The 14722-nt window shown below is 35.6% G+C and overlaps 1 protein-coding gene across 8 annotated transcripts in view; it reads left to right on the forward strand.

Moving 5' to 3' along the window:
- The window catches only part of MYO6 (myosin VI), a 136060-nt gene that overhangs the window by 107030 nt on the left and 14308 nt on the right, over positions 1-14722 (forward strand). For 3 of the 8 annotated variants that reach the window (XM_061207677.1, XM_061207680.1, XM_061207678.1), the window contains exons 21-30: positions 1307-1437; positions 1525-1602; positions 3405-3534; positions 5242-5332; positions 6037-6187; positions 7687-7895; positions 8562-8640; positions 9489-9652; positions 11791-11829; positions 12240-12269. In XM_061207677.1, coding sequence (XP_061063660.1) covers positions 1307-1437; positions 1525-1602; positions 3405-3534; positions 5242-5332; positions 6037-6187; positions 7687-7895; positions 8562-8640; positions 9489-9652; positions 11791-11829; positions 12240-12269 — 1102 coding nt within the window. The remainder of the gene's footprint in view (positions 1-1306; positions 1438-1524; positions 1603-3404; positions 3535-5241; positions 5333-6036; positions 6188-7686; positions 7896-8561; positions 8641-9488; positions 9653-11790; positions 11830-12239; positions 12270-14722) is intronic. The other 5 variants (XM_061207682.1, XM_061207683.1, XM_061207684.1 and 2 more) reach the window with 2 other exon arrangements.

The raw sequence follows: 14722 nt of genomic DNA on the forward strand, positions 1-14722 counted from the left end.
TTAATAAATATATCATATTCTATCATACGGTTATAATTTAATTAATATTTAAGTGATTTCTGTGTTTTCTATTACCAACAGTGACCCAGTGAACATGTAGACCTTCTCTGTGCATATCTTTGCCCACATATGTGACAAGTTGTAGGATAGATTCATCAAAGTGGAAAATAGTCAAAGGGATAGATATCTATTATTAACACTTAATATTAATTTAATAATATAAATAAATATTCCAAACTGCCATCTAAAATTGTTGCACTGGTTTACTCTCCCACGAAGAATGTGTGTGCGTGTTTTCCTACACCGTCATCATCCCCAAGTACTATTGGGGTTTTACCTCTTTGCCAGTCAGATAGGTTAAAATTCAATCTGATTGCCTAGAGAGGCTACCTTTCCAATGAGATTATTTTAAAATAAAAATCCACTCATTTAAAAATATTTTATAATTTTATATTGCTAATTTAACTTTTTGACCAGCAGAAATTTATTTTGGTATAAGGAGTGAGGTAAGGATCTGATGTTATCTTTGTTTTCTAAATGTCTAGCCATTTGCCCCTAACACTTTTTATTGAATTATCTTATTCTCTTCATTGATTTAAATAGTCCTGTAGACTGAAATCCAGGTCTTTCTATAAACAAAAGTCCTGGCATTATCTATAGTAGTTGAGCCTTTCCCTATTTTATGCTTTTCCTGACGTGAAAAGCTCACACTGACTCAAAGCTCAAATTAATCACTTAGTAGAGTTATACTGAATATAGCTAGTCATCCTATAGACTCTTTACGCCAGTAGACTAATTCCTTTAAGAGGTGAGTGAAAGGGGGTCTTTATAGTGAGAAAGTGTGCTCTCCTGTCTTTTCCGTTTGCTTGAAGCACTGGTGAGAATCGGGGAATGTGTTTGACTTTGTCTTGGAGAGTCTTATCAGGAATCTTGTTCCAAAAGCAACCTCAGGACTTGGAAAATAGCCTAAGGCAGGTCTTTGCCTTGTATACCGTGATTGTGACACAAAGGTTTCCAGCAGAAAGAAAAGATACAAACTGCATTTGAATTTTTTAAAGACCAGTCGTTTGTCTCTAGAAAATAGTCAAGCTAGTTTTAGATGAAATTTGGCTACAGTAGTTTTTAGGTGGTGGGTAAGCTGGGACATATTGAGTATAAGTGTGATATTTTCTATGTAATATTTCATTGCTGATAGTTTCTGTAAATTACCCCTTTTAATTTATAAAATTCTTTGATCATTTGCAAGTTATCCTTAGACTTCTGCACCGTGATTGGCAGTAAAACTTCTGTTTGTTTATGAATGTAGGTATGGTGTCTGTTTTGGACTTGATGCAGGGCGGTTTCCCATCACGAGCTTCATTTCACGAACTCTACAACATGTATAAAAAGTATATGCCAGATAAACTCGCAAGATTAGATCCAAGACTATTTTGTAAGGTACAAATACTACCTAAATTGAGATATCTTAGCTATAAACTATCTTTCTTATTAATCCCTAATTGGCATTTAAATTTTATTTTTCAGGCTCTTTTTAAAGCTTTGGGCTTAAATGAAATCGACTACAAGTTTGGGTTAACAAAAGTATTTTTTAGACCTGGCAAGGTAAATACATTTTTATTTTAAACTTTAACATAATTAATATGGATAGTCGGAGTCAGTGAATATTTTTAAGTGTTCAGTGATTTATATTATTCTTAAAGAGCATGCATATGTGTGTGACACACATACACGCAATTTTCCCTCTGGTGAGAAGTTTACAATGTATAGTACTCTGTACAGGTTTTTTTTTTTTTTCCCCCCAGCTTTGGAAGTATTGGAATCAGAGGATTGTTTAGCTGAATTTTTTACTTAAATAAGGGTTAACCTGAGATACTTCTGTTTTAAACAAGTTGAAAGCTTTTCTAAAACATATTCCATCTTCAATAATTAAAAAATCACGGTACTTTTGAGTCTTCATTGTGAGAATGAGATCTATTAGAGCTTGATAGATGTGTAACATACAGAAAATTGGACTGGAGTCTGTGCTGACTTCTGCCAAATCGTAGAAGGAATGACTGTATAAATACTTTTGTATGTAACATAATTTTCTTAGGCTACCCCTAGTTTTAGTATTTACAGATTCTTGTACTAGTCCTGTACTAGGATACAAAATTGAGTTGTAGAATATTTCATTACTAAATATATACAATACAGAAATACTTAAATGCTCTTCACAATCTGTTCATAATATTTTCACCATTCCTGACTTCTTTAATATTGATTGAATATTGCATTCTCATAATTTTAAACACAATTGTTATTATATAATAGACAACTATACTTGTTTGACTTAGCAAAATCATTAATAAATATCTCTAGTTCCTTGAAGGCTAAATTAATCATAATAAATAAATCTGATTTCACATCTTGGGGCATGAAATTAAATCTGTGTAATGCATTACCAATGTGTGCACTTTCCTGTGAATATTTTTACTGCAGAGAAGTTATATGATCTCTTATAAAAGAAAAAATGTTAAGAATATAAGTATTCATAGTTGGCTTAGCTGTAATCACACATATTTATCATAAACTCAACATTTCTCATTTCAGGACTGTAGTAATTATTTTAGAATTAAGAGCTTGGTAGAGAAAGCACTTGGTCTTATTTGCCTCCAGAAAAATTAATCAGTCAGAAGGATACAGTGAAAGCGCAAGGCAGATTTTCAAAGATCTTTAATCTCATTATATTACCTTTAATTTAATTTTGATTATAAGAAGCTGTTATTTTGATAGATGTGTGACATCTTCAATATACTGTAGTGGGATATTTGGTAAAGGATAGAAATCAATATGTAATTTGGTGGTAAATTGTGGAAATAATGCATTTTCATATTTAATAACCTAGTAGATGTTTTATTTGTGTTGTGTGTCTCTTAGTAGCAGTTTCTTATCTCTGACCAAAATAAAGGTGGGGATCGGGAGAGACACAGTAGTTTTGGTGGTACCTGATTTGATAGCGCTGACCTTCACTTCTCCAGTGATCTGAGAATATGGCTGAGCCAGCTCAGAGAGATAGTAGACCTGTTTTCATTCTTTTGTCCATAAAACCTTTTTACTAACCATCTGCAGTGGTCATTTAAGATTCTTTTTCTACTTTTCCTGTTGAGCCTGCTAACTAGCAGTGAGTAACCCCCAGCCCAACCACTGCAAAAAAGATCCTGGAGGAAGGAAGAGAAAGGCAGCAAAATTCAGCCAAGTGTGCTTGGGTTTGCTGTGTACCCCGCTGAGACATGTCTGTGTAATGGGCTTGTGACCACTTCCAGAAAGCTAGATTTTGGATTTGAGTTCCAGTTATGTTGTATCTCTCTGTGTGTTTAAACGCATCTGCCTTTTGATACTGTTAGCCAATGATTTTTATCTCCTAGTTTGCAGAATTTGATCAGATTATGAAGTCCGACCCTGACCACTTAGCAGAGCTGGTCAAGAGGGTCAATCACTGGCTCATCTGCAGCCGCTGGAAGAAGGTTCAGTGGTGCTCACTGTCTGTCATCAAACGTAGGTGTTTCCTTCCACTCCGAGATACGCAGTTATTCTGGAAATGAACTGGTTTGTGGAATGTTATACATTTGCGTCAGTGGTGAGCGCTAGACAACAGGGACTGTGTCACTTATTCATGCTGTGTCCCTGGTTCCTCCCCTAACACCTTACACGTAGTATGTAATAAATTAGTACCTGTGGACTTTCTTTTTTAAGTTTTCTGAGTGTATGATACTTATCTTCTTTAATCGCCTGCATTATATGATAATTTCATCACGACCTAAAAAAAAAACCAGAACTCACTACCTTGATTCTTCCCCCCCACCTCCTTTCCTCTCCCTTTCTCCCCTGCTCCCCACACCGTACCCCAGTCTCTCAGACTAAAGCCAGAACTTTTCTTTCCACCCCCATGGCATCACCAGAATACACACGCTAAAAGTGTCACAGTCGTAATTGTCTCTTCTTGTCCCTGAAATCATGCCAGTCAGCAAGCTCTGTTGATTCCCCCTTCCAGACACTGTACATTCTCTGCTCTTTATTGCCACTGCCTTACTGGAGCTCCTCTCCCCAGCTTGCATAGTAGCTTCAGTGGCTCCCAAACTGGTTTTCCTGGCTTCCCAGACTTACCTTCCCAGAGTCTCTAACTAAAAGCCTTTGATTACAGCTTCCTTTAATAAAGGGCAAAGCCTAAAGTCTTAAAATATTGTAGCAACTACTTATCTCTGACCCAAAACAAGGATGAGGGACAGAATAATTTTGGGTTACCTGATGGTCTATAGCAAACCTTTAGTTGTAGGGAGTATTGTTAGTAACTTGATTAAATTTATAATCCCCCGCCCCAGCCATACTCTCCACAGTACCTGGAAGAGTGCTAGGCACATGAAGAGGATTCAGTACATTGCTGCTTATTAATAAAAAAAAATCCTTTGACCTAATGAAAAGGAATCATGCAAGCAACGTGCATGTGATCATGAGGTCTTTTGTTAGTCAACTGTGATACAGATAAAAACAAAACTATAATAATAAAAAGACAACAGAAGCTCTTTTCCCATCACTTTCCAAGTGAAATATGAACGTACTTGTCACTATAGTTAAATGCCTTCAGCTTTAAACATTGCCTTATGATGGAAAACATATTATATTAAAATTATTTCTACTGTACTGTTCGTTTGTGGACAGTGTTGTGCAGTGGTCAAGTCAGTAGACAGGATCTTTGCAGCATGTTAATGGGGGGCCTCTGAAAAAAATGTCTCTAGGTCAGATCAGTCTAGGATATCAAGTAACTGAAGTTAAGTAGAGTCCTTTATTGTAGCATTCTTAGAGGCCTCACTCAGTACGTTCATTGTGAATCTCCAGAAGGAGGTGTAGCGCATAGCTTTTCCTGAGTTCATTTGACAGGTGAATCCTTTTTTCAAGACACGCCTGTTACCATTTCCTAGACCGATATTACCTAGGACAATTTGAGACGCATTAATGTAGCATAACAAGGAGATAATATATTTAAAATGTACACCTAGCCCTATACATGATATGCTTTTTATTTTAAGAAGTATAAAGAACTAAAGAAATGTTAAGCTTGCCAGTTTTGATGTCTGATGTAATGTGTTCATCAAGATTTTGTGTTTCTTGAGAATTGCTTTGTGGAAATGAATGGTTTTTAAAAATCCTGTGTGTCTGATTTAAACTAAGTAATTTTCTGTCATTATGTTTTCCTCTTACACATAGTGAAAAACAAAATAAAATATCGAGCTGAAGCCTGCATTAAAATGCAGAAAACTGTTCGAATGTGGCTTTGCAAAAGACGACACAAACCTCGGTGAGATGAATAGAGCCTAAAGAATCCAAAAAAACCTATTTACCCTAATATAAAATGGCATAAAGTCATAATGAAGAGCAGTTTGCATACTCACAGTTTCCTTTTTTCTCATGTTCTTTGTAAAAGATGTATTAGTCTGTTATTCATGTTATTTATTGGACATTAGTTAATTAATTGCTTCATTAATTCATTGCTTGCCTCATTCTATAAAAGGATTTGAAGTAGCTTAGAAAAATGTAAACACTGTGAAAGGTTGAAAGAAGCTGTTTTATTCTGATTATTTTAGTGACTTGAGTTTATTGATAAATGTCAAATTGACATTGTTTTTAAAAACATCTCATTAATATTTTGCCCATAATTTTCAAGATTACCTGTAGGAATTATATTGTCTCACTGTCAGTTTAGTCTTTATTTCTTATTTGATTCTACTCTTTTAAGTTTTTCTATAATTTGAATTCTCAAATTTTTCAGTGTAAGTATAGAAGGCTTAAATCTTACTGACACATATTAATGTCATTCATATCCATATTTGATGATTTCTTTTACCCTCAACAAAAGATCTAAAAAAAAGAGACTATTGAAGAACATGAAAACAGAAGTGAAATATTCTGTTTAACAATATGTTTGGTATTTTATTAAAATGAAAAATCTGTCTGCAGCATTAAATGGTGAAATTAAACTCTGATGAAGTGTTACCTTTACAGCATTGATGGCCTGGTTAAGGTGGGCACACTGAAAAAGCGGCTTGATAAATTTAACGAAGTAGTAAGTGCACTGAAGGATGGAAAACCAGAGATGAATAAACAGGTCAAGGACCTTGAAATTTCTATTGATGCTTTAATGGCCAAAATTAAGGTATGTAATTTTAATCCAAATGACTTTGACCTTTAAAAATAATTTTTAATACCTTTTGTTATTGGTATTGTCCTTTTTTTAAAGATACAAGACGTTGCAGACGTTGAGTCTCAGTGATAAGTGATGCTCAACATATTATTTACTCTATATTTGAAAATTTTCATTGTAAAAATATTAAAAAGAAGACAATTTTTGTGCAGTTCATCTGTTGCTAGGAAAGATTTTTCCAAAATACTAACTAAAATACTATACTCTGTTGGTAAGCTTTTGCAAAATCATTACTGAGAGAGGATTTAATGCATATTAATTTTGTTTCATGTTTTTCTACTTTCAGAAACTAATTTTTAAATTATAAAAGTAATGCAATACTATTGAAAATCTGGAGAAAATCACCCCCAAATCCTTACCCCCCACACTAACACATTCAACTATTATACTGTTGCATATTCCTCTCAATCTTAGTTTATATGTACATATTTTTGCATAGTTCTTATCATGTACATTTAATTTTGTATCCCTATCATTATGTTAGTGCCTCGTTCCTGTTATTCCGTTAGCTTCATATAGGCTATATCATAAATTACTTAACTGTTACGAAATAACAGTTTTCCTCCATATTTTGTAGCAAAAAAAAAGGGGGCCTCTTTTTTTTTGGTGTTGATTTTCATTTGATTACTAGCGGGACTGAAAATTTTTTCTATGTGCTTGTTCGTTAGTTACATTCCCTCTGTCTATTCATATCTTTTTCTGTTATACTTTAGGATCTTAATGTTTTTCTCATCTACTTTCATAATTCAGTGCAATTATGTGGGATATAATACCTCAGACCGAGGCTTTTATGATGTTTTCTACAGATATTTTATGTAGACAATGATGAATCTTGGAGGAAGAATGGAGAAAGAAGTCAAGAGAATAATGAAAACGCTTTGGATAGCCTTAGCTGATTTTGCAAATCTGTCACGAGCCATCCCCATTTATGTGGTATTAAATCAATTAAAATCAACCCAGCCACATTTAAGAAAGTCATCCATCAGTTTTGGGTGTAGTTGATAATTTCTTAAATATTCCTGAGGTATTATTTGAACATTATTATTAAAGAGTAGTAAACTCTGGCAAAATTGGCTAATCATTCCTTAAAAAATAATTTTGAACTACAGGGTATTAGTCTGTGCACAGTACACCCTTAGATATTTGATTACTTGATTGATAGGAAATAGACTCAAATATTTGTGCATAGAGATAACTTAAAAAATTTTTTTGAATATTTAATATTTAAACAGTATGAAAAGGTAATGGGCTTACTGCTTACCAGCTTTTCCAGTCTTTGTATATGTGCATGTTGGGTTTTTTTTTCATTGTGGTAAAAACACATACCACTAAACTTAACCATCTTAACCATTTGTTAAACGTACAATTCAGTAGTGTTTAGTATATTCATATCGTTGTGTATCAGAAGAGATAACTTTTTAAGTACATGTCCATTGTTTTGTTTCTTTAAGTCCACCATGATGACAAGGGAACAAATACAAAAAGAATATGATGCGCTAGTTAAAAGCTCAGAGGTCCTCCTCAGTGCATTACAGAAAAAAAAGCAGCAGGAAGAGGAAGCAGAAAGGCTGAGGCGTATCCAAGAAGAAATGGAAAAAGAAAGGAAAAGACGTGAAAAAGATGAACAACGTCGAAGAAAGGAGGAGGAGGAAAGGCGGATGTAAGGGTTTATGTTGTCGCCTTGAATTAGAAGCTGACAGGACAGTGAATTCTTCGTGTTGATGGTGGTCAATGAATATTCTTATTTTTAAAAGTCATATTCTTATTTTTAAATACTAGTTTTAGAATAAGTTTGAAAATGGAGAAAGTAAGCTTGTTTTACAATCATAACATAAAATGATTCTAATTGTAATCTGAATTTTGGTTAAACTCTTACACCTGAGGATTACTTGAGTTCTTTTTAAAACTATGACTTTCATATTATTTTATAATCTAGGAAGAAGGTACTTCTTTTCTGCAGTTTAAAAACTGATGGCATTTTGGAAGATTGCCATAGTAGGGCAGGCGGAAGGAATGTAAGATTGTCTAATTGGAGAAGGAGTAGAGAAAAGCAGTGTGATAAGCACCTTACAAGTAGCTTGGTAACCAGGTTAATCCAAAGATGTTAAAGGTTATAGAATATCATTGTATTTGTTTTGTTTCTGAAGAACTGCTGTCAGTAGAGTTAGATTTTATTTTATTTTTCAAAATAAGTTGATAATGTCTATAGCCAGGAGGTTAATTTGACTTCCCATTTTGTAACCTTTGTTTATTAATAGTTAAATTGCCTTCTGAAGGATTTCTTGTTTTATGTTAAATTTTTGAAGAGTATTCTGCTTTTTGTTAGGAAACTTGAGATGGAAGCAAAGAGAAAGCAAGAAGAAGAAGAGAGAAAGAAAAGGGAAGATGATGAAAAATGTATTCAGGTCTGTACTCAGTAGGCAATCAGACTGAATTTCTATCAAAATGAAATCTACAAAATTACAAAACAGAAGATCTTGATTTACTAGGTATAAATTGTCATTGTTTTATTCTAGAGGCGGAGGGCAGTTTCTCAAGTGGTTATGGGACGGGACTTTGGAGCTAGGGAAGTGAGTTCAAATCCGGCCCCTCACTGATAGAAACTGTGACATTGCACAAGTCACGATGTGGGCCACAGTTTTCTCTCTCTGGAATGGAGATAAATAGTGATTGTGAGCATTAAATGAGTTAACACGTGTTAAGGCATTTAGAACAGTGCCTTGTTCAATAAGTATTAGGTTGTTACTATTCATAGGGGGAAAGTCAGATCAATATTCAGTTACATTATATAATGTTTTAAAAATGTTGTTTTATAACTTTGTAGATACTGATATTAATAGGTTAGGATTAAGATAGTCCCCCTACCCCCATTTTTTAAAAAGTCTGTGTCTGAGAATAATTGATTCCCTATTTGAGTGTCTGTCTGAATCAGCTTTCTGATTCATCCTGAGCACAGCCAACACTTTAAATTCCTGACCTCTGCTGTGTAGGTGCTGGTGTTAAGGTGATGCCTAGGATACTCGTGTGATGTTTGGGAGACTCATACTCTAGTGATAGAATGGTGGACTCTTGGTTTGGGGAACGAGGTAGCATTAATCATAATATAGAAGAGACTTCTGGTTAAACAGTAGGTATTTCTTAGTAAAAAAAAAAAAAAAAAAAACACAGTGTATGGAACAATTTTACGTAGTGAGGGGAATGATCAGGTAAACAAGTGGAGAGGCCCGGGTGCCATGGCCTTCTGTGCTGGCAGGCGGAGGTGGAGGCGCAGCTGGCCCGGCAGCGGGAGGAGGAGTCCCAGCAGCAGGCCGTCCTGGAGCAGGAGCGCCGAGACCGGGAGCTGGCGCTGCGGATCGCGCAGAGCGAGGCGGAGCTCATCAGCGACGAGGCGCAGGTGGACCCGGCGGCGCTGCGCAGGTACCGCGCGGGGCGATGCGGGGGCGGAGGGGGCTTTCCGGCGGCGGGGGCTTTCCGGCGGCGGGGGCGGCGCGGGCGGCGGGGGCGGCGCGGGCGGCGGGGGCGGCGCGGGCGGCGCTTTGCCCCTTGACCTCCCTGCCTGCCTCTTTCCAGCGTTAGGGTCGGCCAAAGTCCTATTCCGTAGGTCCTGGTATAGTTGCCGTTTAAAAATTATTTATGTTCACTTTTACACCACCCAAGTGAATGAAGCTATTGGTTTCATCAAACTGTTAAACTATTGAAAGTTAAAGCTGATATTTCAGCTCTTGAGTAGTTTAAGAAAATATCTTAAGTTTTTACTCTGAAATTATCAAAGAGTAGTGTATAAAGGGTAGACAAATAATTTCTAAGTATCTGCTGTTAAACACTGGCATAAAAATCAGTGAATATGTTATAATCCAGTTTAATATTTTTGAGGTTGGAATTCATTACTTTCCTAATGCAAATTTAAAAAATATGTCATATACCCTAACACTTTAGAAATTTTACGCATATGCACACCCTCCCCCCAGCTTCCCCATGATTTAGAATGAATAGATTTCCCTTTCCGAGAAGGAAGCTTAATCACATGGAAATACCTTGGCTCCTCACATTTCCGAATTGTCTCTAAACAGTGTGGAGTGTGGAGGAATACGGAAGTGCTTATTAAAAGTGGCAGGAAGGTTTTACTATAACAGATTCATTTTTTAAAAATACAGAATGTAGAAATGTTAGTTATTGTTATTATTTATTTGTAAAAACAAAGCAGACTAGTTTGTAGGGTTCCTTTATGTGTAGGTATCTATATTGCATATATATTGAGAGGCACATAGATGGGTGTAACCATGCTTGTCAGAATGTCAGAGCACTGTTTATGACAAAATAATTAAAATATGACCACTAGATGTTGCTATTTCCTTGTGAAAGGAAAAAAAACTTGGTCCACCACATTGCAAGGTGGTGATTAGATTTTATTTAGCTGAAAACAGAGATAGGGAAGGAAAAGAGTATGTTAAGTTGCCTTCACACTTTTTCTAGTAAATGATTATATCGGGGAGCTCTGGAGTCTGAATTGCATATGAAAGTTATATTTAAATAAACTGAATATGCCTATGTGTTATAATAATTGTTAAGCTCTTTGGTTTGGGTCCACTGTTTGGGTTCTTTATTAACATTTCACCATAATTAAGATATTTTTGCTCGCCTGTGGCTTTTGTAACTGCAGACTTAGCTCCGCTGCTGTTCGGTTCCTTCCACCTGTGTTTGGGTGGCTTGGCGGAGCCTTTGTGGATAACTGACTAGTGGCCTAGGCCAGGCTCCTAATGAACCGAGCAGTGGCCCTGATGTGTGTGAGGAGGTCCTGCACTTGACAGAGCTGACTTTATTATGGTTGAAGCTTGTTAGTGAGAGACTCATTAATGGAGTCATTGTTGGTGTTTATGGCTTAACTCTATGTTTAAGCATTTGAAATATTTAGCTCTATCCAGTGTCATTCCAGGTAATATGAGTAAGATACTGGCTCATATGTGGGCTCCTTCTCATCCTCAAAAAGATGCACTTCTTCCAACGTGAGTGGTCTCAGAGAAGGAGTGGACCATTTAGGACCTTTAACTTAAGGGAGGCGTTACCTATGATTTAAGTTAAACAGAATTAACTTGGTAATGGGACCACTACCAAGTAATTAGGAGATACTCAAGCAGTTATGACTTGAACCGCAGAAGAGTTAGTTTAGTTCTCCTGTGGGACAGCCTTAGGAATGGTGTCCCTCCCTGGACTGTCCCTTCAGGTCCTGTCTGCCAGCTCTCTTCCAGGAAGAGTGCTGACCCTCAGGTCCCCATGAACTCCTTCCCTACTGAACTGCCAGGTTATTTTATACACTGTACTAAAAGCATTAGCACTTCATTGTGGATATGATGTTCTCTATAGATTTTCCGTGTTTGATCATTTTATCTTACTCCATGGGCTACATCTAAATGTTTTTGAATGTTTATGTTACCTTTGTTAGCACTGAATTCTTTCTAACACATTTATGAGTAAGAACCTCTCTAAGTAACTCTGTTCTTAATATATGGCATGAAAATGTTCTTGGGTTCTGTGATACATTAAAAAACAATTTCAAGTTACTTTTCCAGCTTGGATTCCCATCCAGTAACTTCTAAGTAAGAATTGTTTCCTGCATACGTAATATATTTTAAAATATCTCAATCAATTACACGTATGATCCTGATGCAAAGTAATGATTTCACACTACCTTAAATTATAAAGTAATATCTAGATTCTATTAAAAACAAACACACAAACCTCACATGAATAGTTTTTTAATCTAGATGTAATATATTCACTCTTTAATTTTCACAGAATGCCTTTAGTTTATTTTTTTCTAATCATTTGTAATGAAGATGTAAAAGCATTAAAATTCTGAGTGTTCTCATACATAGATTAAATAGAGATAATGGAGTTTTTAAAATCAATTTGCAAAGTCATTGAAATACAAATTTGGCACAATCCAGATTTTCACAGTTCAGAATTGGTTATGGTATTGACTAAAATATACGTATTCTTTTCACAGGATTAATGGAGCAGGACCCAAAATAACACCGTATGTCATTTCCCTTTTAAAACTGATTTAATCATATAACCTTTTTTTTTTTTTTCTTCTTTATTAAGTTGTGGATACTTTTTAGGAGAAACATTTTCCTCATTGAAGTAAATTTTACATCATTATCATTATCATCATAATTATTATTTTGCCCAGGAAAAATGTTTAATGCTCCTGTTCGGCACTCAATCACAGTAGTTTATGATTTGGTTTCTTTCTTTGTGTTTGCTCACTTTGTTTAAACTTTAATACCCATCTTGTTTTATGTGTTTTTAATTACCGCTTACTTATGTCGTTATAAAAGTAGAAGTAGAGATATAAATAAGAATAAGTAAAATATTTAAAGTATTTGAGTCATGGCAGATAGCTTAGTTTTCCATATATATAATAGTTCATTCTGCTAATATCTAAAATAGCTCATAATCTAAAGTTATATACGTAATGCTAATTTTGGTGCTCGTGTATCTTTTTGTTATGAAAATCTCCCCACAGAGAGAGAATCTAAGTAGCAATAGGGATATACATATAAATTATACTCTATATGCATAAAATATATTTTTGCATATATTTTTACATATGTGCTATATGTATATAATTTTGAAATATATTTAAAATCTGAATTTTAATAGCTTTTAGGACTCCACCTGTACCCCTTATAGTGATGGTTCTTAACTCTGTCAGACCCCAGTACCAATAACAGATGCTTTATGAACGATGCAACCTACATTAATAATTCTCTCTAAACAATACATGTAAAAGAGAAATAAAAGGACAGTAATTTATAATTATTTATTTTATTATATGTAATATGAAAGTGCTTGCTTACAACTACAGGAAAACGTAGTCAGGCACTCAGATGTTTTCACATATACATAGAATCACCATGAGTGCAGCAGCTACAAATGCAAATTGATATAAGACTGTTGTATTAGTCAGTTAAATGCCACGAAATTGTGAACAGTCCTTTGTAAAGTTCTGAACAGAGTTAAATACAGTGTCCTCTCCATTATACAGTAGTGGAGAAATTCCTAGAGAAATTCTGTGAATATTAAAACCATGCAAAAAGAGGGTTGTTTTACATGTAGAACTTTATGTATAACTATGTGTATATAGTTTACATGTAACTATATGTATATGTGCGTTTCACCTCTATATGTCTGGTGGACATGTTAAAGTGATATGGGACATGGGGCAGTTCTTCTTGTGCAGGACATTTGACATCCCTGACCCCTCACCTCATCAGATGCCAGCAGTGGACTCTCACAGCATCATTGTTCCCACAACGCACCTCAGATTTTGAAACTTATCTCTGAGTGGGTGCTGTTGCATCCACTGCTTCATAGTTACTATTTGAGCTCGAATTAAATAAGCCTAGCAACCAACTGATGTCTGAGGTGACACTGTGAGCATTTGCATATAGGTTGGAAAAATCAGAAGGAAAAAAAACACCTGGATGCAGGAGCCGTTTCTATCCAGTGTATACGGTGCAGCTCCTAGAGCAGTAACATGCCCGGGTGGGATGCTGAATCAGTAGAGATTGCCCGTCCAGCGTGGGTGGTGTGAGGGCATCTGCGTATGAAATCTCCACATGATGAACAGACTTTGGAGTAAAGAGCTTTGAAAGGCCGTGCATTCCCTTGAAATCTGCTGTGGGAAAAGAAGTGTGAAGTTAGAAAATTCTTATTAGTTTGATCTTATTTGATGATATTTGTGTTTTTTTACTTTGCGTTTGTTGCCCTTGATCATCAGTTTTGAAAGATTACTTTTTCTCTGACTGCGCTTGCTTGGCTAGACCTCTGTCAGCACCGAACCTTAGCCAGTGTTCCTCACGAGGACAGAGAGGGCCCGCTGCTCCTGTATAATCAGGGTCCCAGCTCTTGGCCGGCATCCGGAAGACTGAGCCCTGAGGCAAACATAGCCATCTTCTTTTCTTTTGATTTTTGCTGACTTACAAGATTTTGAGGTTACCAGAGTCTAATGAATAGAATGAATGAGAAAATGATTAATTATGAAGGAAGAGCACAAAGGACAGGAAAATAAAATACTAATGAAGTTGATGAACATGATGACATGAACATTCCATTTCACAGAATTAAGCAAATTTTGAGAAAAGTTACACTCTTCTGGGTAATAAAAGAAAAGCAAGTTTTTGCCATTGGGGAATGTTTATCCGTGAAAGGTCAGAACACTTCAGATCTTTAACAAGTGCTTGATGCATTTGAATTTTCTTAGGCATGCTTTGATTCAGAATTTTAGAGCTTTGAGTGTATCAGACTCTTATTTAAACTCTGGCACTGTAAAATAGATCAGTTTGGTTTACCACTATTATACCTTGTCTAATTAATATTTACTAAGCAACCCCGGTGCAAAAATCCTTGTGTAGAATCTGTATCCTGCCAAGTTACATTTAGATGCATTTAGAACATGCTGATTATATTCTATCCATAAAAATA

Source organism: Eubalaena glacialis, chromosome 12 (genome assembly GCF_028564815.1).
Source record: "Eubalaena glacialis isolate mEubGla1 chromosome 12, mEubGla1.1.hap2.+ XY, whole genome shotgun sequence".
Taxonomy (NCBI): Eukaryota; Metazoa; Chordata; class Mammalia; order Artiodactyla; family Balaenidae; genus Eubalaena; species Eubalaena glacialis.